Here is a 26536-nt window from a genome sequence, read left to right on the forward strand (position 1 = left end):
TTGCCAACTACTGTGACATTTCCTGCATCTTTAAATGACTGAGGTGAAGTTACATGAGCAGTAATTTGATTTACTTTTAAAAACCATCCAAACAAACTGCCTCAAATAAAGGCAATTGTTCCTTGTGTAACTGTAATATTTTAAACAGCTGTAATTCATGGCTTCCCATTTAGTTTCCATTGTTTTCAGTCTGTACATATCCAGTGCTCAGATTTGTCCCACCATAGTGCAACTGCCAGCAGAGGATGCTCCAAGGGCAGAAAGAGATTGGTGGTCAGTTGCAGTGGGTTGATGAATTGTACTATGATGCTTTGACCCTGTTAATACCTGCCTACAAGGTTTTCCAGCAGAGGTACTTGTATGAATTACTGCCTCTTACTGGTGTAGTAGTGCCATTGTCTAATTTTTTTGCTACTGTGCTTGATGGTTTTAAGTTAACTTCGCTTAAAAACAATAAGTGAGTTTGTTCACCCTGCAATAAACTAACTTGATGAAAAATAGTAAGACGTTTATTATGTTATTAACTGAGAGAAGTTGACTAAATAACATAAGTTAAGATAGTTATTGGATTTTATAGTAATGTGTTTCAGGCTGAGTGACGTTACCAATCTGGACACCCAAAGTGGTTAGTTTACTATTACTAGAAACCCTATTGGATCCATACCAAACGTTCCCAAGACGTCTAAGTCACCTCTCTGCCCTCGGGTGCAGCCCAGGTATTGAGAACAGTGGATTGGGAGTGGCCATCCACCACCTGTGCCTCCTTTGATAGTGTTTAAACGAGCCAGATCAGAGAGGGAGGAGGTTTGGCTGCTTACCAACTTGTCCCAAGGCAGAAGACCTGTCTGAGTATGCCATTGATCTATACACTGTAGCAGCAGACAGCAGCAGGAATTAGCCATAGCATTTATAACATGTTTTGTCAAGAGAATAATGTACATTTGAATAAATGCAAGCTCATGCAATGCAAACCTAAAAATCATATTTAGAATTTATTCCAGCAGTGATCTTGTGGGAGGAGGTTTTGCATTTACATACTGAATTCAATATACAGGTCAACATGAGCTACAGTTTTGCATTTGGTGTTTCACTGCCCAGTAAAAATCGCCTAGAGCTATGTCATCATAACTTGCTGTTTCTCATTTGTCTCATTTTATATCAAGTTCAACTTTAAACTAACATCTTATAAACTGTTTGTTTTTGATGAAAGGAAGGAAAGACAGACCACACAGGACTATAGCTGTTTTATTGAATGTTTGGAAATTGCTGGGTAAGTAAAACTGATTAGTTAATCAAACCCTGCAGATTGTTTTTGTTACTGAAATTCCACATTCGATTTTCAGAGCTGGCTTTAATGTATATAAATATATTTATACCACAAGTTTATAAGAATTGGTGATACAATTAAAGATATAACTACACCAATATAAATAATATAGTTGTGTATAGGGATAGACAAACTATTAATTACTTATGACAGAGTGATGTGAAGACTGTGCTTTTGGTGGAGGGGCCACCTTTAAAATGATGTAAATGTTTTGCAGCTTTTGCATTTACTTGTAATCTTAATTCATAAGGTATAAGAAATAAGAAATATTTGTTTTCAGTGACTTATCAAGTCATACATCAGTTTGTCACTGGTACAAAAAATTATGTCTGCACTATAAATATTGTCACTTTTACCAGCTGCCCTCTCCTGTCTCTCTTACTCACTTTTTTTTTCTTTTTTTTGTTCACTGCTTTTGGTTTAGGGTCAACATGGAACTAGTTGTAAACAGTGAGGTCATTCTCTCGGGTTACATCATCTCCTTCCTGATAGGTCTGCCAGCCAACCTCCTGGCTCTCTGTGCCTTCAGTGTCAAGATCCACTCAAAGCCAGTGCTGATCGAGATCCTGGTACTTAATCTGACTGTCTCTGACCTGCTCTTCTTAATCATTCTTCCTCTCAAGATGCATGAGGCTGCATCTGGTATGAAATGGAACTTGCCCAACTTTCTCTGCTCCATCACCTCTTTTATCTTCTACTCTACAATCTACACGAGCTCCTTGCTGCTGATGGCCGTCAGCGTGCTGCGCTACATTGGTGTGGCTCAACCTGTCACCTATCATCACCTGCACAAACCTACGTATGCAATAGTGATCAGTGCTGTTATTTGGATAATCTCATCGGTACACTGCGGCATCACTTTCATTGTGCAGCTTATACCATCTCTGGCCAATGAAAACTCAACTTATTGCTATGAGCACTTCACAGAGAACCAGCTGAAGGTTCTCCTCCCTGTACGTTTAGAGTTGTTCTTCGTTCTCTGCCTGGTACCTCTTCTAATTTGTGTGTACTGCTACTTAAGCTGCATCTGGATACTGTACAGCCGTCCCAGGATATCCGGAAAGCAGAAGCAGAAAGCTATCGGCATGGCCCTCGGGACTCTAGCAGTTTTTCTCATTTGTGTGTTACCATACAACATCTCTCATGTAGTGGGTTACATTGAAGGTACGAGCCCAGAATGGAGACACTACACTTTGTTGTTTAGCACCTTCAACACCTGTATTGACCCCATAATTTTCTACTTTTCTTCTTCCTCCTTCCAGTGCAGCAGTGAAAAGTTCATTTTCAGGAAGCGTATACGAAAAGTTTCACCATTAGAAATGCAGGGCACAAGCACCAGTTAAGTATAAAACGTGCTTTCATTTATGTTCATATCAAGCTTGTTAGTATTCCACTGTACTGGTGGTATTAAAGTTCTGGTCAATATAATTGTTTTTTAGAGACTCTTCTTTTCTGTAACTTTACCTCTCTGACATTTTACCAAACCGCATTCTTTATCAGTACGTGCACACTTTTATCAGAAGATCTAGCTCTGCTTGAATTAGTAATTTATGCTAATCTTTTACTGTTTACCCTTTGTAGACTGTCAGTTCTAATCAGACTTACAATTTAAAGGTCTTATTTAAAAAATCATGCAATCCAATTACCTTGAAAAACCCACATAAAGTTGAATAACTATTGTATTTTGTACTTACAAATACTTATTAGGTATAGTACAATTCTTATTTAGTTTATACAACTAAACAGTGTCCTCTAACCTCAGCATGGAGTACTCAGTATGACAATTTCAAACAATAAAATCATTTCAAGTTAAATTTACCGTGTAACATGTTCCAAACAACACACATATTTAAGTTTTGCCAACTACTGTGACATTTCCTGCATCTTTAAATGACTGAAGTGAAGTTACATGAGCAGTAATTTGATTTACTTTTAGAAACCATCCAAAGAAACTGCTTCAAATAAAGGCAATTGTTCCTTGTGTAACTGTAATATTTTAAACATCTGTAATTCATGGCTTCCCATTTAGTTTCCATTGTTTTCAGTCTGTACATATCCAGTGCTCAGATTTGTCCCACCATAGTGCAACTGCCAGCAGAGGATGCTCCAAGGGCAGAAAGAGATTGGTGGTCAGTTGCAGTGGGTTGATGAATTGTACTATGATGCTTTGACCCTGTTAATACCTGCCTACAAGGTTTTCCAGCAGAGGTACTTGTATGAATTACTGCCTCTTACTGGTGTAGTAGTGCCAATGTCTCATTTGTTGCTACTGTGCTTGATGGTTTTAAGTTAACCTCGCTTAATAATAATAAGTGAGTTTGTTCAGCCTGCAATAAACTAACTTGATGAAAACTAGTAAGACGTTTATTCTGTTATTAACTGAGAGAAGTTGACTAAATAACATAAGTTAAGATAGTTATTGGATTTTATAGTAATGTGTTTCAGGCCGAGTGACGTTACCAATCTGGACACCCAAAGTGGTTAGTTTACTATTACTAGAAACCCTATTGGATCCATACCAAACGTTCCCAAGACGTCTAAGTCATCTCTCTGCCCTCGGGTGCAGCCCAGGTATTGAGAACAGTGGATTGGGAGTGGCCATCCAAAACCTGGGCCTCATTTGAAAGTTTAAGCAAACCAGATCAGAGTGGGAGGAGGTTTGGCTGCTTATCAATTTGTCCCAAGGCAGAAGACCTGAGTATGCCATTGATCTATACACTGTAGCAGCAGACAGCAGCAGGAATTAGCCATAGCATTTATAACATGTTTTGTCAAGAGAACAATGTACATTTGAATAAATGCAAGCTCATGAAATGCAAACCTAAAAATCATATTTAGAATTTTTTCCAGCAGAGATCTTATGGGAGGTTTTGCATTTACATACTGAATTCAATATTCAGGTCAACATGAGCTACAGTTTTGCATTTGGTATTTCACTGCCCAGTAAAAATCGCCTAGAGCTATGTCATCATAACTTGCTCATTGTCATTTGTCTCATTTTATATCAAGTTCAGCTTTGAACTCACATCCTATAAACTGGTTGTCTTTGATGAAAGGAAGGAAAGACAGACTACACAGGACTATAGCTGTTTTATTGAATCTTAGGAAATTGCTGGGTAAGTAAAAATGATCAGTTAATCAAACCCTGCAAATTGTTTTTGTTACTGAAATTCCACATTTGTATTTTCAGAGCTGGCTGGTACAAAAAAATATGTCTGCACTATAAATATTTTCACTTTTACCAGTTGCCCTCTCCTGTTTCTTACTCGTATTTTTTTTTTTGTGTGTGTGTGTTTAGTATTTTTGGTTTAGGGTCAACATGGAACTAGGTGTACACAGCAAGGTCATTCTCTCAGGTTACATCATCTCCTTCCTGATAGGTCTTCCACTCAACCTCCTGGCTCTCTATGCCTTCAGTGTCAAGATCCACTTAAAGCCAGTGCCGATCGACATCCTGTTACTCAATCTGATTGTCTCTGACCTGCTCTTCTTAATCATTCTCCCTCTCAAGATGCATGAGGCAGCATCTGATATGCAATGGAACTTGCCCAACTTTCTGTGCTCCATCACCTGTTTTATCTTCTACTCTACAATCTACACGAGTTCCTTGCTGCTGATGGCCGTCAGCGTGCTGCGCTACATTGGTGTGGCTCAACCTGTCACCTATCATCACCTGCACAAACCTACGTATGCAATAGTGATCAGTGCTGTTATTTGGATAATCTCATCGGTACACTGCAGCATCACTTTCATTGTGCAGCTTCACCCATCTCTGGCCAATGAAAACTCAACTTATTGCTATGAGCACTTCACAGAGAACCAGCTGAAGATTCTCCTCCCAGCACGTTTTGGGATGTTCTTCGTTCTCTGCCTGGTACCTCTTCTAATTTGTGTGTACTGCTACTTAAGCTGCATCTGGATACTGTACAGCCGTCCCAGGATATCCGGAAAACAGAAGCAGAAAGCCATTGGCATGGCCCTCGGGACTCTAGCTGTATTTCTCATTTGTGTGTTACCATACAACATCTCTCATGTAGTGGGTTACATTGAAGGTACGAGCCCAGAATGGAGAGACTACGCTTTGTTGCTTAGCACCTTCAACACCTGTATCGACCCCATAATCTTCTACTTTTCTTCTTCCTCCTTCCAGTGCAGCAGTGAAAAGTTCATTTTCAGGAAGCGTGCTGGCAAAGTTTCACCATTAGAAATGCAGGGCACAAGCACTAGTTAAGTATAAAACGTGTTTTCATTTATGTGCATATATATCAAGCTTGTTAGTATTCCACTGTACTGGTGGTATTAAAGTTCTGGTCAATGTAATTGTCTTTCATAGACTCTTCCTTTCTGTAACTTTACCTCTCTGACATTTTACCAAACCGCACTCTTTATCAGTACGTGCACACTTTTATCAGAAGATCTAGCTGTTTGAATTAGTAATTTATGCTAATCTTTTACTGTTTACCCTTTGTAGACTGTAAATTCTAATCAGACTTACAATTTAAAAGTCTTATTTAAAAAATCATGCAAACCAATTACCTTGAAAAACCCACATAAAGTTGAATAGCTATTGTATTTTGTACTTACAAATACTTTTTAGGTATAGTACACTTCCTATTTAGTTTATACAACTAAATAAACAGTGTCCTCTAAACTCAGCATGGAGTACTCAGTATGACAGTTTCAAACAATAAAATCATTTCAAGTTAAATTTACCGTGTAACATGTTCCATACACACATATTTAAGTTTTGCCAACTTAAATAAAAAGGGCAGAAAGAGATTGGTGGTCAGTTGCAGTGGGTTGATGAATTGTACTATGATGCTTTGACCCTGTTAATACCTGCCTACAAGGTTTTCCAGCAGAGGTACTTGTATGAATTACTGCCTCTTACTGGTGTAGTAGTGCCAATGTCTCATTTGTTGCTACTGTGCTTGATGGTTTTAAGTTAACTTCGCTTAAAAACAATAAGCAAGTTTGTTCAGCCTGCAATAAACTAACTTGATGAAAACTAGTAAGACGTTTATTCTGTTATTAACTGAGAGAAGTTGACTAAATAACATAAGTTAAGATAGTTATTGGATTTTATAGTAAAGTGTTTCAGGCCGAGTGACGTTACCAATCTGGACACCCAAAGTGGTTAGTTTACTATTACTAGAAACCCTATTGGATCCATACCAAACGTTCCCAAGACGTCTAAGTCATCTCTCTGCCCTCGGGTGCAGCCCAGGTATTGAGAACAGTGGATTGGGAGTGGCCATCCACCACCTGGGCCTCATTTGAGAGTTTAAGCGAACCAGATCAGAGAGGGAGGAGGTTTGGCTGCTTACCAACATGTCCCAAGGCAGAAGACCTGTCTGAGTATGCCATTGATCTATACACTGTAGCAGCAGACAGCAACAGGAATTAGCCATAGCATTTATGACATGTTTTGTCAAGAGAACAATGTACATTTGAATAAATGCAAGCTCATGAAATGCAAACCTAAAAATCATATTTAGAATTTTTTCCAGCTCTTATGGGAGGTTTTGCATTTACATACTGAATTCAATATACAGGTCAATATGAGCTACAGTTTTGAGCACACTTTTATCAGAAGATCTAGGTCTCTTTGAATTAGTAATTTATGATAATCTTTTACTTTGTAGACTGTAAATTCTAATCAGACTTAGAATTTAAAAGTTTTATTTAAAAAATCATGTAATCAAATTACCTTGAAAAACACACATAAAGTTGAATAGCTATTGTATTTTGCACTTACAAATACTTATTAGGTATAGTACACTTCCTGTTTAGTTTATACAACTAAATAAACAGTGTCCTCTAAACTCAGCATGGAGTACTCAGTATGACAGTTTCAAACAATAAAATCATTTCAAGTTAAATGTACCGTGTAACATGTTCCATACACACATATTTAAGTTTTGCCAACTACTGTGACTGTTCAACTTAGCCAATAACGGAGTAATTCTACAGTACATGTTCAGGAATAATAATTTCACAAACATGTTCACAAATCAATTCCACCGAACAGGTTTCTCAAAGTGGTTCCTAAATCCACCGAACACGGTAATACTGTCTCTCTCGTAGTCCACGTCTGTTCCTTTCAGTAGCTGAGCTGAACTGCTTGTTTTTTTTGCAATATTTTGCGAGGCAAACTCTGCCTGTCTTCAGCAATTGTGAATGAGTGAGCAGGCTGGAAGGAGTCGTCATGGTAACGGACACAGCTGAATCAGGCCATGTGATCAGCCTCAGAGCTGTGTCCACAACACTTTACCTGACAGTTTGTCTCCCTCAAGATACACAGTGGAGACACACACACACACACACACACACACAAATAGAGAAACACAACATATAAAGCAATGTAGGTTAAAAAATTGCTATTTCTGTCTGGCTGATTAACTGTGTTGGTTATTGTGAGTCCTGCTCCACCAGTGGACGCCGTTTATCAGGTCGGCCATTTTCTCTCCTCCTGGCAGAACAGGTCAGCATTCGTTATTATAGGTCTATAGCCCCTGAGAGGAAGTTAATGCAACACTCTGCTCCCTATAGTGGTTATGATTTTTTTAGCATTTAAATGCTTAAATGAGTGTGTGGTGAAGTCTTCCTACAGTGGATACACACACAACCACAAACAGGAAACACACCATCAAATTAAGAGCCATTTTAATCCTTTTTACAATTTTTCAGTTCATTTTTCAACTTATTTTATAATCAATTACTTTACCTCTTTTCTTTACACTTTTAATGTAACCTTTTTACTATTAACTTCCTTTGTGTCTTTCTACTTCTTTTAACTTTTGTTAATTCAGCTTTTCCTGGACTTTTGTTTTCTTTCTCTTCTTTATTTCATCTTGTTTCTATCTCCTTTTGTCTGTATTTATCTGTCTTCGTGTTCTGCATATTTTAAAAGTTTTCACGTGTTCCTCTGCATTTGCGGCTTTGAAAAAGCGAACGTTTGTGCGCTCTCGGCAGTTTTCGAGCAGTTGGCGTACGCCGCGGTTTGACAGCTCTCCCAAGTAATTTTGTCGGAAATTGCCTTTTCTAGTTATGCATTGTTTCCTTGACAACTGATTAAACAAGCTTAAAAGAAACTACAAAGGCTAACATCAAAGCCATATGATGTCATTAATGACATCATCAATAGACTTATACGCGTATTCTTAATCTAACTAACCTTACAATACAAAACACAAACAAGAAGAGAGGAAAACCTGGTTGGCTCATACAACCTGGCCTAGCTACAAGGTTTTCCAGCAGAGGTACCTTTTTGTGATGTACTACCTCCTACTGGTTTAGTAGTGTCATTACCTCATTTATTCAAGTTAGCTTTGCTTAAAAACAATAAGTGAGTTTGTTCACCCTGCAGTAAACTCACTTGATGAAAACTAGTTAGACGTTTATTCTGTTATTACCTGAGACAAGTTGACTAAATAACATGAGACAGTTATTGGATTTTATAGTGATGTGTTTCAGGCCGAGTGACGTTACCAATCTGGATACCCGAAGTTGTTAGTTTACTATGACTAGCAACTCTAATGGATTCCGTGTCAAACGTTTCCAAGAAGTCTACGTCATCTCTCTGCCCTCTGGTCCAGCTCGGGTATTGGCAGCTCCAATCCACCACCTGTGCCTCCTTTGAGAGTGTTTAACCGAGCCAGACCGGAGGGGGAGGAGTTTCAGGTGCTTACCAACTTGTCCCAAGGCTGAAGCCCTGTCTCTGAGTCTACCACTGGTTTACACACTGTAGCAGCAGACAGCACCAGGAATTCCTGCTCTTTATAACATGTCTTATCGAGGACTTTGAGAGTGGGTAAAGGATGAACTGGCCATTCATGACTTGCCTTGGGGTTTGAGCAGTATCTCTTAAATTGACTATACAAACAAATAATCTGTTTACTTAAAAAGAAAATAACTTATTCCTTAAGAAAGTTGTGATAAATGTACAGTTGGATAAATGCAGCCTAATGAAATCCAAACTTAAAATTCACGTTTAGAGTTTTTTCCAGGAGAAATGGGTGGGAAGAGGTTTTACTTTTACATACTGAATTCAATACACAGGTCAACATGACCTGCTGTTTTACATTTATCTCATTGCTCAGAAACAAAATCACCTAGAGAAATGTTACCATACCTTGCTGTTTCTCAACTGTCTCATTTTATATCAAGTTCAACTTAAAACTCACAACTTATAACCTGGTTGTCTTTGATGAAAGGAAGGAAAGAGAGACAACACAGAATTTTAGCAGTTTTCTTGAGCCTTAAGATCTTTGACAACCTTTACTGTTGGTTAAGGAAAACGTTAAGCTTATCAAACCCCGCGGATTGTTTTTGCTCTTCTAATTGCACAACATTTGGTTTTTCAGAGCTGGCTTTCATATGTACACTGATCAGGAGTAACATTATGACCACCTTTGCAATTTAATGCAATCCAATACAGTGGGTCTGCCATAATTTCTACTCTTACATGGTTATAATTTCTCAGTTTTTAAGTTGAAACTGTCAGAAAGGTGATAGTTCTACTCTCTGTTTATTACTGAGGTTATAGTGGGTGTTGGAATTATACTGGAGTGCTGGGTTCTAAAGTTTTGGCCACCTTATTAAAAATGAATGAGAGGGGGAAACATTAGAACCATCTCTTCTTACAATACACCCCAGTATGACCCCACTACCCAATTTGACCTCAATGATAAACACTTAGTAGAATTATAACCTTTTTGACCTTTTCAGAGTAAAACCTGGGAAATTATAACCTTGTAAGAGTAGAAATCATAGCAGAGCCACTATTTTGAATCGCATTAAATTCGACACATGTACTTAGTGTTGTGCCTGATCAGTGTATGTGTACTGTATATACACTTTACTGTCATACATCAGTTTGCCACTGGTACTATAAAAACAATGTATGCAGCATAAATATTATCACTTTTAACAGATGCCATCTCCTCCATCTTACTCTCTTACTTAAATTTTTGTCTCTTTCTTTACTTCCCTTGGTTTAGAGTCATCATGGAACCGGTTGTAAACAGCAAGGTCATTCTCTCGGTTTACATCATCTCCTTCCTGATAGGTCTGCCAGCCAACCTCCTGGCTCTCTGTGCCTTCAGTGTCAAGATCCACTCAAAGCCAGTGCCGATTGACATTGTGCTTCTCAATCTGACTGTCTCTGACCTGCTCTGCTTAATCATCCTTCCTTTTAAGATGCATGAGGCGGCATCTGATATGAAATGGAACTTGCCCAACTTTCTGTGCTCCATCAGCTCTTTTATCTACTTCTCTACAATCTACACGAGCGCCTTGCTGCTGATGGCCGTCAGCGTGCTTCGCTACATTGGTGTGGCTCACCCAGTCACCTATCATATTCTGCACAAACCTGTGTATGCAATAGTGATCAGTGCTGTTATTTGGATAATCTCATCAGTACACTGCAGCATCATATTCATTGTGCAGCTTCACCCATCCCTGACCAACGAAAACTCAACTGTTTGCTATGAGAACTTCACAGAGAACCAGCTGAAGATTCTCCTCCCTGTACGTTTAGAGTTGTTCTTCGTTCTCTGCCTAATACCTCTTCTAATTTGTGTGTACTGCTACGTGAGCTGCATCTGGATACTGTACAGCCGTCCCAGGATATCCCGAAAGCAGAAGCGGAAAGCCATCGGCATGGCCCTCGGGACTCTAGCTGTATTTCTTGTTTGTATGTTACCATTCAGCATCTCTCATGTAGTGGGTTACATCAAGGGTAGGAGCCCAGAATGGAGATACTACACTTTGTTGCTTAGCACCTTTAACACCTGTATCGACCCCATAATTTTCTACTTTTCTTCTTCCTCATTCCAGTACACTAGTAAAAAGTTCATTTTCAGGAGGCGTTCATCCAAAATTTCACCATTTGAAATGCTGGGCACAAGCACTAGTTAAGTATAAAAAGTGCTTTCTTTTATGTGCATATCAAGCTTGTTAGTATTCCACCGTACTGGTGGTATTAAAGTTCTGGTCAATATAATAGTCTTTCTAAGACTGTTCCTCTCAGTAACTTTATGATCAGTGCTCATGTCAAACACTTTAACTAGCAGTATGACAGGCACTGTCACAGCTGAGTTTGACATTTCTCTAGTGGTCATAAAGCAGATCATTTAAGTGTGCGCTATATCTGACTCACTGAGGTCATAAAACACTCGGCTTTCTGTCATGAAACATTTACTTAGGTGTCCTCTAATCTCTGTAAAGAGTACTCAGTATGACTATTTCAAACAATAAAATCATTTCAAGTTAAATGTACTGTGTAACATATTCCAGAAAAAAAACATATTTCCTGCAACTTTGAATGTCTGAAGTGCAGTTACATAAACAGTAATGTGATTTACTTTTTATAACCATCCAAACCAACTGCCTTAAAAAAATAAGTCCAATGACTTATTTTTGTGTGTGTGTGTGTATTTAAAAGGTCTGATGTACATGGCTTTCCATTTTGTTTACATTGTTTTCATTCTGTACATATTGTGATGGAAACACAAACATATACTTTTAATGATTATGATTAGTTTAGTTGTACTCATGGAATGTTCTCACTATGCTTGTGCAGGATGTTTAATGGGGATGTTGTGAAACCTGGTTTTGAAATATATGTTTTTGTTCTGAGGAGTGCCTGTAGAGGTGAACAAGGTCAGCTATATGGTTGTCTACCCACATGGAGTCATCCCCAGGTGGCACCAAATTCCTATGTGCGTAACGTATGTTGTAAAAGTTACCATAAAAGCGGGAAAGCTGGAAGTAAAAACCTGGGGGGTAAAGAGTATTCTGACCAGCAACAGGAGGATATAAATTCATGTTAGACATGTTAAGACTTTAGAACTGCACTGGACGGAGACTTGAGATTTTGTTGGTGCACTTCTGTCTTGTAAGAAAATAAAACCCTTAAAGACATCCTGGATGTGGAGGTGTCTTTATTGATTACACTTGAGGTGTCTGTTACCAGTAATTGTCGAATTGTGTCGCGACAATTTGGCATCACGAACAGGATCAGTGGGCGGCTGCTGGAGGAGCGAGTGAACAGAGGTTTGCTAGCACCCTGAAAAAGAAACAAAATCCAGCCTCAACCTCCGCTGCAAGAATAAGCGAGAGATGGGAGCCTGTATCAGATACCTCCTCTGGTTCAGTGGTCAACAGATTTACGAACTCAAAATAAATACTGGTCCAGACAGATACCGGGTGAGTCGTATAGATGTTTCTAAATTAATTGTACTGAGCTCAGGTTGCCATTCTTGGTTGAAATAATCTGATCGAATCGCCAGGTCCTATTCAATGAGGAAGCATCGACGGTTAGGTGTTTTTACCTAACAACTCCTTGTCAGTTGGGGAGAATAAAACGAAAACTATTAGGTTGGACAAAGGAGCCAACAACTTGTTAAATTAGAATAAAAATTGTTCAGACAAGAAAAGAAACTGAAGGATATAAAGAGAGTGTCACAGAAAGATATGCTGTTGTGTGATTTGCATAAAGAATGTTTGAGTATGTGGAGAACAGAAGTACACAACAGGGAAAGAAACAAGTACAAAAGCTTATGACTACTGCACCACACAGAACAGATAATACTGCAGTAGAACAACCAAAAAAATACACCACAATCATATACTGTACTCCCAGTGTGTCTTCTCTCTATCCAGACATCGCAGCGCTGAAACTGGACAATGACTTGGATTCCTGTCCATCAGTCACACCACCACCAGATCCACGAGCAGAATGTGGAAAGGATTCAGAACCTGATTCAACTACCTCTCCACCATCATCTTTACACACTTCTGGGGCATCTGGTTCGTCAGTCCAAATGTGGACCAGGTCAAGGAAAGATGCAGAATTAAACGCACCAATGGTCGAAGTGGCTGGTCCAGAGGGCCCGCAGCTGCTCTTCAGGGCTAATCCAGCTGACTCTGGTTTTAATTTTGCTGAAGCGTTCGGCAAAGTTCGGAGACTTTAGACCCACTGGAGCTGAATTGACAATGAAGGCAAAACCTTTAGATCTGCAGAGGGTCGTGGCGAAGCAGCCACAGGCCGACTGCAGATGTAAGAACCCAGACTGGAACCATGCCGACAATGTTGCATACAAAGAGGCTGTCAACAACCAGGCAGAAAAATTCAAGCTCAAAATCCCAGTAAAAATTGATATGATAAAAATAACAGCTTGTAAATTAGGAGAAGATGAGACTGTTGATGATTATCTGCACCGCCTGACAAAGGCGTTTGATACTCACAGTGGTATTAAACACCCAAATGACTTGGTTGTCCCACTTTGGTGGGAAAGCTACGTCATAAATCACTTTGTGAGAGGATTTTCGCCTGATATTGCTGCAGGGGTGTGCAAGACCTGCACAGGTGTAGATGAAGGACCTACGTTGGAAGAAGTCAGAGGACGTGCCATACATGCTCAGACTCAGTCTCACAAAAAGAAGAAATGCAGGGATGAGGAAAGTGAACGAGAACTCCACCTGGCAGCCGCTACACTGTTAAACACGGAGTTAGTGGGCAAAGACTATGGGAGCTGGAGAGGCAGAGGACGAGGAGCTTGAAGAGGCATACGCCTTGTAGCTAAGGATGAGTGCCATAATTGTGGACAGGGCGGACATTTGGTACAAGACACTGTCCATTTGGTAAATGGTAAATAGTCGCTTATATAGCGCTTTTATCCAAAGCGCTTTACAATGTAGCTTCCCATTCACCCATTCACACACACACTCACACACCAATGGCAGTGGCTGCCATGCAAGGTGCTCACCTGGCCCACCGGGAGCAACTTGGGGTTCAGTGTCTTGCCCAAGGACACTTCGAACCACTGACCCTGTGGTCCATTGTCAACTGCCTTACCAACTGAGCTACAGCCACCCATTTGGGAATGTGGAGAGTTCTTATTGCCATCAAAGAGGCCACAGGTCCAGAGATTGTCCTGAGAAGCCAACGCAAGGTGCAAACTGACGGGAGAAGGAAAAGCTGGTGTTCCAGGGACAGTTGCAGGGGTCCAGTCAAAAAGAGGGAGGTGAGGCGCACACTGACATACATTGCGATGAAGACACGCTTACGCACACATACACTGATTTGCTCGCTGCCTGCAATAAAGAAATGCTTGCGCAGAAATACACTGATAATGGCAAATGCAGCACACACATGCTGAAATAGATGTAGAATTGATTGAGCAATGTGTTTAATATCTGGAAGCTAAATTTAAATCATCTGTGGAAACCTATGTTCCGTATGCTAGGAAAGGGTTACATTTCCTGAATACACACTGACACTGAAAGGCCAAGAGGTGACATTTGTGGTAGACAATGGAGCAACTAGCTCAGTATTAAAAGCAACTGAACTTTAAACGCTTCCAAAGATGAGTGGTAACTATGTGTATAGTGTAGGTGTTTCTGGAAAACCACAAAAAGAGCGTTTGACTCAGCCATTCTCTTGCGGTAATTCTCAACATCGATGTTTCAAACATGCATTGATGCTGTCAAAATGGTGCCCCCCCAATTTATTAGGAGATGATTTAATGATTAAACTTGGGATTTGTTTGATGTCGACATCAGAAGGAATACAAGTGTGTAGTAACTTGGATTTGCACACAACACACATCATTAGGTATATATATAATATAATATATAGTATATATATAATATAGTCCTGATTCTTTGTTACATGTGTTTCAATGGAAGCTGCAGCAGTCTGTCTTGTCTGTAGAGTTACTCTCACACACACGTTGTCTGGTTTCCCCAGTGTGCACAGATTTCATTCCAGAAGCTGATTTACATTGTACAGCGCATGTTTCACATAGCCCTGATGTTCTTTGCGAACAAAGATGGGATTTAGTGAATTGACTACAGTGTTTTCGTATTGGTCTGATGACAGATGTGCACTGTCTGTCTCTCTGAATGAGGACTTAGCGAATGCCTTTTTCAGTGTGCCTGTTCATCCCGGTTGGTGTGCTCTCTGGTTTGGTAACCGTATGTGCACATGGAGTCATATGGCGTGGGATTACTGTGAATCTCCACAAATAAATAATCTCACTCTCACTCTCACACCTGGTTCAGCTTTTTGCAGTATGTAGATGACTTTATGATTTGCAGTCCCACACATGAGCAGTGTGAGGCTTATGCTGTGCTTGAAGCTCCTCTCAGTTCATTGATTCATGGTAAATCACTGAAACCACATGACACAGTCACCTGCACCCCAGAAGCAGATGAAACTTGTCTTGTAGTCTGCTCCCACTCTTGGTCTGCCTGATCCTACACAGCTTTTTGTGCAAACTCAAACTGTTGATGAGAAAAACAGCTGTATAACTTCTGTTCTCTTACAACAACATGGTGACACACTTAGATCTGTTGGCTGAGATATAACAGTGTGCTTCTAGATATACCTAATACAACTGTAAAGCGATGCAATGTGCTTAGTCCTGCCACACATTTGCATACTTCTGATAATAGGGAACCACATAACCGTGTTGCGTCTCTCCAACAGGTTTGTACACCTAGACCTGATCTCCTGGAAACACCGCCTCCCAACCCTGATCTTCAGGGTTCAGAGATTCAAACACTGGTATAGCACATGTGGGTTATGCAGTTTGTTCTAAACGTGACATGTTCAACGTGTTAACTGAGGTTAACATGACATTACTCAGCCCAGGCAGCTAAACTCATAGCCTTAACTGAAGCATGTAAACTGGCAAAAGGTAAAACAGTCACAGTCACTTATGATTTTGGTGGCCTGTGGCGACATAGGAATTTCCTAAAATCGGATGGAAAATCCATTATGCACCATGAAAAGGTTGCAGCACTTTAAGATGAAGTTCTATGTGCCGCTCACACTAACAGCTCTGACCTTATTTCTCAAGGAAATTTCTCAAGGGCTGATGCTGCTGCTAAGGCTGCAGCTCGCTTGCCACTTCCTCAATATTGCACATGATGATTCTGTTAACGCTCCACTTGGTTTACTCACTGCTCTGCAATCTTTCTCTACTCCGCTGGGGCTTTACTGCAAAAATGTCCACTGATAATGGCTCACACTTTGTAAATGAAGCAATTTCCCAGGTTTCCCAGAGTTTTTATGAATCTAAACAGAATCTAAAAAGACATTGTGCATGTGATCCAGCCAGTGGAGGGGCCATAGAACGAATGAATGGGATTTTGAAACAGAAACTGAAAAAAAGTTGTGAGGAGACAGGCTTGACATGGCCTAAAGCCTTGCCCTGTGGTCCTGAGGATGAGAAATGTATGTCTTATGATTAACATATATACACATATCCAGTGCTCAGATTTGTCCCACCATAGTGCAACTGCCAGCAGAGGTACTTTTATGAATTACTGCCTCTTACTGGTGTAGTAGTGTCATTGGCTAGTTTGTTCCTACTGTACTGTACTTTTTTTAAGTTAGCATCGCTTAAAAATAATAAGTAAGTGAGTTTGTTCACCCTGTAGTAAACTAACTTGATGAAAACTAGTAAGAAGTTCATACTGTTATTACCTGAGAGAAATTGACTAAATAACATTCAGGCCTGACATTCAGAGTGACGTTACCAATCTGGATACCCAAAGTCATTAGTGTACTATTACTAGCAACCCTACTGGATCCATACCAAATGTTCCCATACGTCATCTCTCTGCCCTCTGGTCCAGCTCGGGTATTGGCAGCTCCAATCCACCACCTGTGCCTCCTTTGAGAGTGTTTAACCGAGCCAGACCGGAGGGGGAGGAGTTTCAGGTGCTTACCAACTTGTCCCAAGGCTGAAGCCCTGTCTCTGAGTCTACCACTGGTTTACACACTGTAGCAGCAGACAGCACCAGGAATTCCTGCTCTTTATGACATGTCTTATCAAGGACTTTGAGAGTGGGTAAAGGATGAACTGGCCATTCATGACTTGCCTTGGGGTTTGAGCAGTATCTCTTAAATTGACTATACAAACAAATAATCTTTACATAAAAAGAAATAACTTATTCCCTAAGAAAGTTGTGATAAATGTACAGTTGAATAAATGCAAGCTCATGGAATCCAAACTTAAAATTCATGTTTAGAGTTTTTTCCAGCAGAGATCTTGTGGGAGGACTTTTTACATTTACATACTGAATTCAATAGACAGGTCAACATGACCTGCTGTTTTGCATTTGTTATCTCATTGCTCAGAAACAAAATCACCTAGAGCAAAGTTATCATAACTTGCCGTTTCTCATTTGTCTCATTTTATATCAAGTTCAACTTAAAACTCACAACTTATAACCTGGTTGTCTTTGATGAAAGGAAGGAAAGAGAGACAACACAGAATTTTAGCAGTTTTCTTGAGCCTAAAGATCTTTGACAACATTTACTGTTGGGTAAGTAAAACGTTAAGCTTATCAAACCCCGCAGATTGCTTTTGCTCTTCTAATTGCACAACATTTGGTTTTTCAGAGCTGGCTTTCATATGTACACTGATCAGGAGTAAAATTATGACCACCTGTGCAATTTAATGCAATCCAATACGGAAGGTCTCGACGCACGTACTTAGTGTTGTGCTTGATCAGTGTATATACCCAGAGGTTTATAGCAATTGGTGATGTAATTAAAGATATAATTACAACAAAATAAATAACATGGTTGTTTATAGTGATAGACGAACTATTACTTAATTATGTCAGGTAATACCTGAGTGATGCTAAGGTTCAGACTGTGTTTTTGGTGGAGGGGCCACCTTTAAGATGATGTAAATGTTCAGACAGCATTTATTACTTCTTGGATCTTTGTTCATTACGTATCATAAATAAGCTGAATATTTTTATTTAGACTACATTGTGTACTATATATACACTTTACTGTCATACATCAGTTTGCCACTGGTACAAAAAACATGTCTGCAGTATAAATAATAATATAACAGCTGCCATCTCCTGCCTCTTACTCTCTTACTTACATTTTTCTTTGTGTTTACTTCCCTTTGTTTAAAGTCATCTTAGAACTACTTGTAAACAGCAAGGTAATTCTCTCGGTTATACATGATTTCCTTCCTGATAGGTCTGCCAGCCAACCTCCTGGCTCTCTGTGCCTTCACTGTCAAGATTCACTCAAAGCCATTGCTGATTGACATCCTGTTACTCAATCTGACTGTCTCTGAACTGCTCTGCTTGTCATCATCAATGTCACCATAACTTGCTGGTTCCCACCTATATAATTTTATATCAAGCTCATCTTTGAACTCACTAGTTATAACCTGGTTGTCTTTGGTACAAGGAAGGAAAGGGAGACTACACAGACCTTTAGCTGTTTCCTTGAGTATTAAACTGTTTGACAACATTCACTATTGGGTGAGTAAAACCGATTAGTTAATCAAACATTGCAGATTGTTTTTTCTATTAAAGTTCCTCGACATTTGGTTTTTCAGAGCTGGCTTTATCTTTTCTGATACTGTACACAACAGAACAATTCCTTGATATGCAGATTTGAAGTGTTTACTATTACATATCTAAGTTAATACCTGAGAGATGGCGACGGTTCAGATTGTGTTTTTGTTCCAAGATGATGATATTCAAACAGGTTTTATATTTACTTATATCTTTGTTCATTAGATATAACAAACAAATGTTGGTGTCTAAATATTTTTGTTTAGACTACATCATTTACTGCATATAGACTTCACTGACTTCACTGCAAACCAAGTCTGCAGTATAAATATTGTCACTTTTAACAGCTGCCATTTCCTGCCTCTCTTACTCTCTTACTTACATTTTTGTCTCTTTCTTTATTTCCCTTGGTTTAGAGTCATCATGGACCTGGTTGTAAACAGCAAGGTCATTCTCTCGTTTTACATCATCTCCTTCCTGATAGGTCTGCCAGCCAACCTCCTGGCTCTCTGTGCCTTCAGTCTCAAGATCCACTCAAAGCCAATGCTGATCGACATCCTGTTACTCAATCTGACTGTTTCTGACCTGCTCTTCTTAATCATTCTTCCTCTCAAGATGCATGAGGCGGCATCTAGTATGCAGTGGACCTTGCCCAATGTTCTGTGCTCCATCACTTCTTTTATCTTCTTCTCTGCAATCTACACGAGCGCCTTGCTGCTGATGGCCGTCAGCGTGCTGCGCTACATTGGTGTGGCTCAACCTGTCACCTATCATATCCTGCAAAAACCTGTGTATGCAATAGTGATCAGTGCTGTTATTTGGATAATCTCAACAGTACACTGCAGCATCACTTTCATTGTGCCGCTTCTACCATCTCTGGCCAACGAAAACTCAACTAATTGCTATGAGAACTTCACACATAAGCAGCTGAAGATTCTCCTCCCTGTACGTTTAGAGATGTTCTTCGTTCTCTGCCTGGTACCTCTTCTAATATGTGTGTACTGCTACGTGAGCTGCATCTGGATACTGTACAGCCGTCCCAGGATATCCCGAAAGCAGAAGCAGAAAGCCATTGGCATGGCCCTCGGGACTCTAGCTGTATTTCTTGTTTGTATGTTACCATTCAGCATCTCTCATTTAGTGGGTTACATCACGGGTACGAGCCCACAATGGAGATACTACACTTTGTTGCTTAGCACCTTCAACACCTGCATAGACCCCATAATCTTCTACTTTTCTTCTTCCTCCTTCCAGTACAGTAGTGAAAAGTTCATTTTCAGGAAGCGTGCTGGCAAAGTTTCACCATTAGAAATGCAGGGCACAGGCACCAGTTAAGTATAAAACGTGCTTTCATTTATGTGCATATCAAGCTTGTTAGTATTTCACTGTACTGGTGGTATTAAAGTTCTGGTCAGTATAATTCTTTTTCATAGACTCTTCCTTTCTGTAACTTTACCTCTCTGACATTTTACTAAACCGCATTCTTTATCAGTACGTGCACACTTTTATCAGAAGATTTAGCTCTGTTTGAATTAGTAATTTATGCTAATCTTTTTAAAAGACTTATTTAAAAAAGCATGCAATTCAAATACCTTCAAAAACCCAAATAAATCGGAATAGCTATTGTATTTTGCACTTACAAATACTTATCAGGAATAGCACACTTCCTATTTAGTTTATACAACTAAATAAACAGTGTCAGTCGGACTATTTCAAAATATGAAATAATTTCAAGTTAAATGTACCGTGTGACATATTCCACACATATTTAAGTTTTGCCAACTGCTAAAACATTTCTTGCATCTATAAATGTCTGAGGTGAAGTTACATGAGCAGTAATTTGATTTACTTTTAGAAACCATCCAAACAAACTGCCTCAAATAAAGGCAATTGTTCCTTGTGTAACTGTAATATTTTAAACAGCTGTAATTCATGGCTTCCCATTTAGTTTCCATTGTTTTCAGTCTGTACATGTCCAGTGCTCAGATTTGTCCCACCATAGTGCAACTGCCAGCAGAGGATGCTCCAAGGGCAGAAAGAGATTGGTGGTCAGTTGCAGTGGGTTGATGAATTGTACTATGATGCTTGGACCCTGTTAATACCTGCCTACAAGGTTTTCCAGCAGAGGTACTTGTATGAATTACTGCCTCTTACTGGTGTAGTAGTGCCATTGTCTCATTTGTTGCTACTGTGCTTGATGGTTTTAAGTTAACTTTGCTTAAAAACAATAAGCGAGTTTGTTCACCCTGCAATAAACTAACTTGATGAAAAATAGTAAGATGTTTATTCTGTTATTAACTGAGAGAAGTTGACAATAACATAAGTTAAGACAGTTTCTGGATTTTACAGTGATACTGTATGTTTCAGGCCGAGGGCCACTGATTTACATACAATAGCATCAGACAGCACCGGAAATTAACCAAATCCTAATGACACATTTTATCGAGGAGTTTCAGAGTAAGTAAAGGATGAACTGGCCATTCGGGACTTTCCCAGGGGTTTGAACAATATGTCTTAAATTGATTGACCATGTCAACAATCAAGGTGTTTATACAAAATGATAACTTATTCTTTTTAGAAATCTATGATAAACATACATTTGATTAATGCAGCCTCATGAAATCCAAATGTAATAATCATATTTAGAGTTTATTTCAGCAGAGATCTTGTGGGAGGGGCTTATCATTTCCATATTGCAGCAAAAATTACCCAGAGCAATGTCATCATAACTTGCTGTTCCTCACTTATGTCATTTTATATTAAGCTCATGTTTGAACTCACTACCTATAACCTGGTTGTCTTTGGTACAAGGAAGGAAAGGGAGACTACACAGACCTTTAGCTGTTTCCTTGAGTATTATCTGTTTGACAACATTCACTATTGGGTGAGTAAAACCGATTAGTTAATCAAACATTGCAGATTGCTTTTCTATTAAAGTTCCACAACATTTGGTTTTTCAGAGCTGGCCTTATCTATTCTGATACTGTACACAACAGAACAATTCCCTGATATGCAGATTATAAGTGTTTACTATTACATATCTAAGTTAATACCTGAGAGATGGGAAGGTTCAGATTTTGTTTTTGTTTTAAGATGATGATGTTCAAACAGGTTTTATATTTACTTATATCTTTGTTCATTAGGTATCACAAACAAATGTTGGTGTCTAAATATTTTTGTTTAGACTACATCATTTACTGCATATAGACTTCACTGACTTCACTGCAAACCAAGTTTGCAGTATAAATATTGTCACTTTTAACAGCTGCCATCTCCTGGCTCTCTTACTCTCTTACTTACATTTTTGTCTCTTTCTTTATTTCCCTTGGTTTAGAGTCATCATGGAGCCGCTTGTAAACAGCGAGGTCATTCTCTCGGTTTACATCATCTCCTTCCTGATAGGTCTGCCAGCCAACCTCCTGGCTCTCTGTGCCTTCAGTCTCAAGATCCACTCAAAGCCAGTGCTGATCGACATCCTGCTACTCAATCTGACTGTCTCTGACCTGCTCTGCTTAATCATTCTTCCTCTCAAGATGCATGAGGCAGCATCTGGGATGAAATGGAACTTGCCCAACTTTCTGTGCTCCATCACCTCATTTATCTTCTTCTCTACAATCTACACAAGCTCCTTGCTGCTGATGGCCGTCAGCGTGCTGCGCTACATTGGTGTGGCTTATCCTGTCACCTATCATATCCTGCAAAAACCTAAGTATGCAATAGTGATCAGTGCTGTTATTTGGATAATCTCATCGGTACACTGCAGCATCACTTTCATTGTGCAGCTTCACCCATCTCTGGCCAACAAAAACTCAACTTATTGCTATGAGAGCTTCACAGAGAACCAGCTGAAGGTTCTCCTCCCTGTACGTTTAGAGATGTTCTTCATTCTCTGCCTGGTACCTCTTCTAATTTGTGTGTACTGCTACTTAAGCTGCATCTGGATACTGTACAGCCGTCCCAGGATATCCGGAAAGCAGAAGCAGAAAGCTATCGGCATGGCCCTCGGGACTCTAGCTGTATTTCTCATTTGTGTGTTACCATACAACATCTCTCATGTAGTGAGTTACATTGAGCGTACAAGCCCAGAATGGAGATACTACACTTTGTTGCTTAGCACCTTCAACACCTGTATCGACCCCATAATCTTCTACTTTTCTTCTTCCTCCTTCCAGTACAGCAGTGAAAAGTTCATTTTCAGAAGGCGTATACACAAAGTTTCACCATTAGAAATGCAGGGCACAGGCACCAGTTAAGTATAAAACATGCTTTCATTTATGTGCATATCAAGCTTGTTAGTATTCCACTGTACTGGTGGTATTAACTTTCTGGTCAATATAATTGTTTTTCATAGACTCTTCCTTTCTGTAACTTTACCTCTCTGACATTTTACCAAACCGCATTCTTTATCAGTACGTGCACACTTTTATCAGAAGATCTAGCTCTGTTTGAATTAGTAATTTATGCTAATCTTTTACTGTTTACCCATTGTAGACTGTAAATTCTAATCAGACTTACAATTTAAAAGTCTTATTTGAAAAAGCATGCAATCCAATTACCTTGAAAAACCCACATAAAGTTGAATAGCTATTGTATTTTGTACTTACAAATACTTATTAGGTATAGTACACTTCTTATTTAGTTTATACAACTAAACAGTGTCCTATAAACTCAGCATGGAGTACTCAGTATGACAGTTTCAAACAATAAAATTATTACAAGTTAAATGTACCGTGTAACATGTTCCAAACAACACACATAATTAAGTAATGCAAACTGCTGTGACATTTCCTGCATCTTTAAATGTCTGTGGTGAAGTTACATGAGCAGTAATTTGATTTACTTTTAAAAACCATCCAAACAAACTGATTCAAATAAAGGCAATTGTTCCTGTGTAACTGTAATATTTTAAACATCTGTAATTCATGGCTTCCCATTTAGTTTCCATTGTTTTCAGTCTGTACATATCCAGTGCTCAGATTTGTCCCACCATAGTGCAACTGCCAGCAGAGGATGCTCCAAGGGCAGAAAGAGATTGGTGGTCAGTTGCAGTGGGTTGATGAATTGTACTATGATGCTTTGACCCTGTTAATACCTGCCTACAAGGTTTTCCAGCAGAGGTACTTGTATGAATTACTGCCTCTTACTGGTGTAGTAGTGCCAATGTCTCATTTGTTGCTACTGTGCTTGATGGTTTTAAGTTAACCTCGCTTAATAATAATAAGTGAGTTTGTTCACCCTGCAATAAACTAACTTGATGAAAACTAGTAAGACGTTTATTCTGTTATTAACTGAGAGAAGTTGACTAAATAACATAAGTTAAGAAAGTTTCTGGATTTTACAGTGATATTGTTTGTTTCAGGCCGAGGGCCATTGATTTACATACAGTAGCATCAGACAGCACCGGAAATTAACCAAATCCTAATGACACATTTTATCGAGGAGTTTCAGAGTAAGTAAAGGATGAACTGGCCATTCGGGACTTTCCCAGGGGTTTGAACAATATGTCTTAAATTGATTGACCATGTCAACAATCAATGTGTTTATATAAAATAATAACTTGTGTTTTTTAGAAATCTATGATAAACATACATTTGATTAATGCAGCCTCATAAAATCCAAATGTAATAATAATATTTAGAGTTTATTTTAGCAGAGATCTTGTGGGAGGGGCTTATCATTTATTTACTGCAGCAAAAATTACCCAGAGCAATGTCATCATAACTTGCTGTTCCTCACTTATGTCATTTTATATTAAGCTCATGTTTGAACTCACTACCTATAACCTGGTTGTCTTTGGTACAAGGAAGGAAAGGGAGACTACACAGACCTTTAGCTGTTTCCTTGAGTATTAAACTGTTTGACAACATTCACTATTGGGTGAGTAAAACCGATTAGTTAATCAAACATTGCAGATTGTTTTTTCTATTAAAGTTCCTCGACATTTGGTTTTTCAGAGCTGGCTTTATCTATTCTGATACTGTACACAACAGAACAATTCCCTGATATGCAGATTTGAAGTGTTTACTATTACATATCTAAGTTAATACCTGAGAGATGGGAAGGTTCAGATTGTGTTTTTGTTTTAAGATGATGATGTTCAAACAGGTTTTATATTTACTTATATCTTTGTTCATTAGGTATCACAAACAAATGTTGGTGTCTAAATATTTTTGTTTAGACTACATCATTTACTGCATATAGACTTCACTGACTTCACTGCAAACCAAGTCTGCACTATAAATATTGTCACTTTTAACAGCTGCCATCTCCTCCATCTTACTCTCTTACTTACATTTTTGTCTCTTTCTTTATTTCCCTTGGTTTAGAGTCATCATGGAGCCGCTTGTAAACAGCGAGGTCATTCTCTCGGTTTACATCATCTCCTTCCTGATAGGTCTGCCATCCAACCTCCTGGCTCTCTGTGCCTTCAGTCTCAAGATCCACTCAAAGCCAGTGCTGATCGACATCCTGCTACTCAATCTGACTGTCTCTGACCTGCTCTGCTTAATCATTCTCCCTCTCAAGATGCATGAGGCAGCATCTGGTATGAAATGGACCTTGCCAAACTTTCTGTGCTCCATCACTTCTTTTATCTTCTTCTCTACAATCTACACGAGCTCCTTACTGCTGATGGCCGTCAGCGTGCTGCGCTACATTGGTGTGGCTCAACCTGTCACCTATCATATCCTGCAAAAACCTGTGTATGCAATAGTGATCAGTGCTGTTATTTGGATAATCTCATCGGTACACTGCAGCATCACTTTCATTGTGCAGCTTCACCCATCCCTGGCCAACAAAAACTCAACTGTTTGCTATGAGAGCTTCACAGAGAACCAGCTGAAGATTCTCCTCCCTGTACGTTTAGAGTTGTTCTTGGTTCTCTGCCTGGTACCTCTTCTAATTTGTGTGTACTGCTACGTGAGCTGCATCTGGATACTGTACAGCCGTCCCAGGATATCCCGAAAACAGAAGCAGAAAGCTATTGGCATGGCCCTCGGGACTCTAGCGGTTTTTCTCATATGTGTGTTGCCATTCAACATCTCTCATGTAGTGGGTTATATTGAAGGTACGAGCCCAGAATGGAGACACTACACTTTGTTGCTTAGTGCCTTCAACACCTGTATCGACCCCGTAATCTTCTACTTTTCTTCTTCCTCCTTCCAGTGCAGCAGTGAAAAGTTCATTTTCAGGAGGCGTATACGCAAAGTTTCACCATTAGAAATGCAGGGCAAAGGCACCAGTTAAGTGTAAAACATGCTTTCATTTACAGTATGCACATATCAAGCTTCAATGTTTGTATTGCACTGTACAGTGATCAATATTAATATTAATTACAATATTAATATTATTACAATATTCATATAAGCTGCTGGTGGGAATGTTCTGTCCGATCTGTGTGTCTAACAGACATGATATCAGAAAGTGTATCTCATGCTTTACAAATTGCTGTAAGAGTTGCTAGAAAGTAACTTCACTTCATCATCTAATCATTTAATCCCTCTATGCAAAAGTCCAAATTTTATCATTTATAGTAAGTTACCTTTTTTGAATGACAGATTCTATTCTTTGGACCTTTGGCCCATTTTTTTTTTCTAGTTTAATTAATGGGAGCCAGCCAGTCTTGCAGTCATTCATTCCGTAAGCAAATAAGTAGAATATACAAAAGTCAACTGCAAAGTACTGTGTACATATTATTTATCAAATACAAGATTAATATTTAACAAATGTTGCACTGTGAGTTGGCACTTCCATGGATTGACTCTTGAGATGGAATAAAAAGAGTTTGAAGATTGTGGACAATATTTACAGGGGTCTTGTTTTTTTTGTTTTTTTGAATGAATAAACATGTAAGGCAGTAGAATG

At 39.2% G+C, this 26536-nt stretch overlaps 6 protein-coding genes across 6 annotated transcripts; all 6 read left to right on the forward strand.

Moving 5' to 3' along the window:
- The first annotated feature begins 1096 nt into the window (after positions 1–1096).
- LOC137130546 (free fatty acid receptor 2-like) lies at positions 1097–3650 on the forward strand. The gene is made up of 2 exons (XM_067510852.1): positions 1097–1270; positions 1752–3650. Exon 2 carries the CDS (start codon positions 1759–1761, stop codon positions 2668–2670), a length of 912 nt encoding a protein of 303 aa, XP_067366953.1. The 5' UTR covers positions 1097–1270; positions 1752–1758; the 3' UTR covers positions 2671–3650.
- Positions 3651–3796: 146 nt separating this feature from the next.
- Positions 3797–6300, forward strand: LOC137130984 (free fatty acid receptor 2-like). Its single transcript, XM_067511732.1, has 2 exons — positions 3797–4443; positions 4626–6300. Exon 2 carries the CDS (start codon positions 4647–4649, stop codon positions 5556–5558), a length of 912 nt encoding a protein of 303 aa, XP_067367833.1. The 5' UTR covers positions 3797–4443; positions 4626–4646; the 3' UTR covers positions 5559–6300.
- A 4036-nt stretch (positions 6301–10336) lies between these two features.
- LOC137130196 (free fatty acid receptor 3-like) lies at positions 10337–11248 on the forward strand. Its single transcript, XM_067510016.1, has one exon. It carries the CDS (start codon positions 10337–10339, stop codon positions 11246–11248), a length of 912 nt encoding a protein of 303 aa, XP_067366117.1.
- Positions 11249–17479: 6231 nt separating this feature from the next.
- On the forward strand, positions 17480–20941 carry LOC137130985 (free fatty acid receptor 2-like). The gene is made up of 3 exons (XM_067511733.1): positions 17480–17671; positions 18348–18637; positions 19090–20941. Exon 3 carries the CDS (start codon positions 19097–19099, stop codon positions 20006–20008), a length of 912 nt encoding a protein of 303 aa, XP_067367834.1. The 5' UTR covers positions 17480–17671; positions 18348–18637; positions 19090–19096; the 3' UTR covers positions 20009–20941.
- Positions 20942–21798: 857 nt separating this feature from the next.
- On the forward strand, positions 21799–23899 carry LOC137130986 (free fatty acid receptor 3-like). The gene has a single exon (XM_067511734.1). It carries the CDS (start codon positions 22015–22017, stop codon positions 22924–22926), a length of 912 nt encoding a protein of 303 aa, XP_067367835.1. The 5' UTR covers positions 21799–22014; the 3' UTR covers positions 22927–23899.
- Positions 23900–24441: 542 nt separating this feature from the next.
- On the forward strand, positions 24442–26486 carry LOC137130987 (free fatty acid receptor 3-like). Its single transcript, XM_067511735.1, has 2 exons — positions 24442–24550; positions 25000–26486. Exon 2 carries the CDS (start codon positions 25007–25009, stop codon positions 25916–25918), a length of 912 nt encoding a protein of 303 aa, XP_067367836.1. The 5' UTR covers positions 24442–24550; positions 25000–25006; the 3' UTR covers positions 25919–26486.
- The last annotated feature ends 50 nt before the right edge of the window (positions 26487–26536 follow it).

Source organism: Channa argus, chromosome 7 (genome assembly GCF_033026475.1).
Source record: "Channa argus isolate prfri chromosome 7, Channa argus male v1.0, whole genome shotgun sequence".
NCBI classification, from domain to species: domain Eukaryota; kingdom Metazoa; phylum Chordata; class Actinopteri; order Anabantiformes; family Channidae; genus Channa; species Channa argus.

Coding starts and splice junctions, on each gene's coding strand:
- LOC137130196 (XM_067510016.1), top strand. CDS start 10,337: ATGGAACCGGTTGTAAACAGCAAGGTCATTCTCTCGGTTTACATCATC.
- LOC137130984 (XM_067511732.1), top strand. CDS start 4,647: ATGGAACTAGGTGTACACAGCAAGGTCATTCTCTCAGGTTACATCATC.
- LOC137130546 (XM_067510852.1), top strand. CDS start 1,759: ATGGAACTAGTTGTAAACAGTGAGGTCATTCTCTCGGGTTACATCATC.
- LOC137130986 (XM_067511734.1), top strand. CDS start 22,015: ATGGAGCCGCTTGTAAACAGCGAGGTCATTCTCTCGGTTTACATCATC.
- LOC137130985 (XM_067511733.1), top strand. CDS start 19,097: ATGGACCTGGTTGTAAACAGCAAGGTCATTCTCTCGTTTTACATCATC.
- LOC137130987 (XM_067511735.1), top strand. CDS start 25,007: ATGGAGCCGCTTGTAAACAGCGAGGTCATTCTCTCGGTTTACATCATC.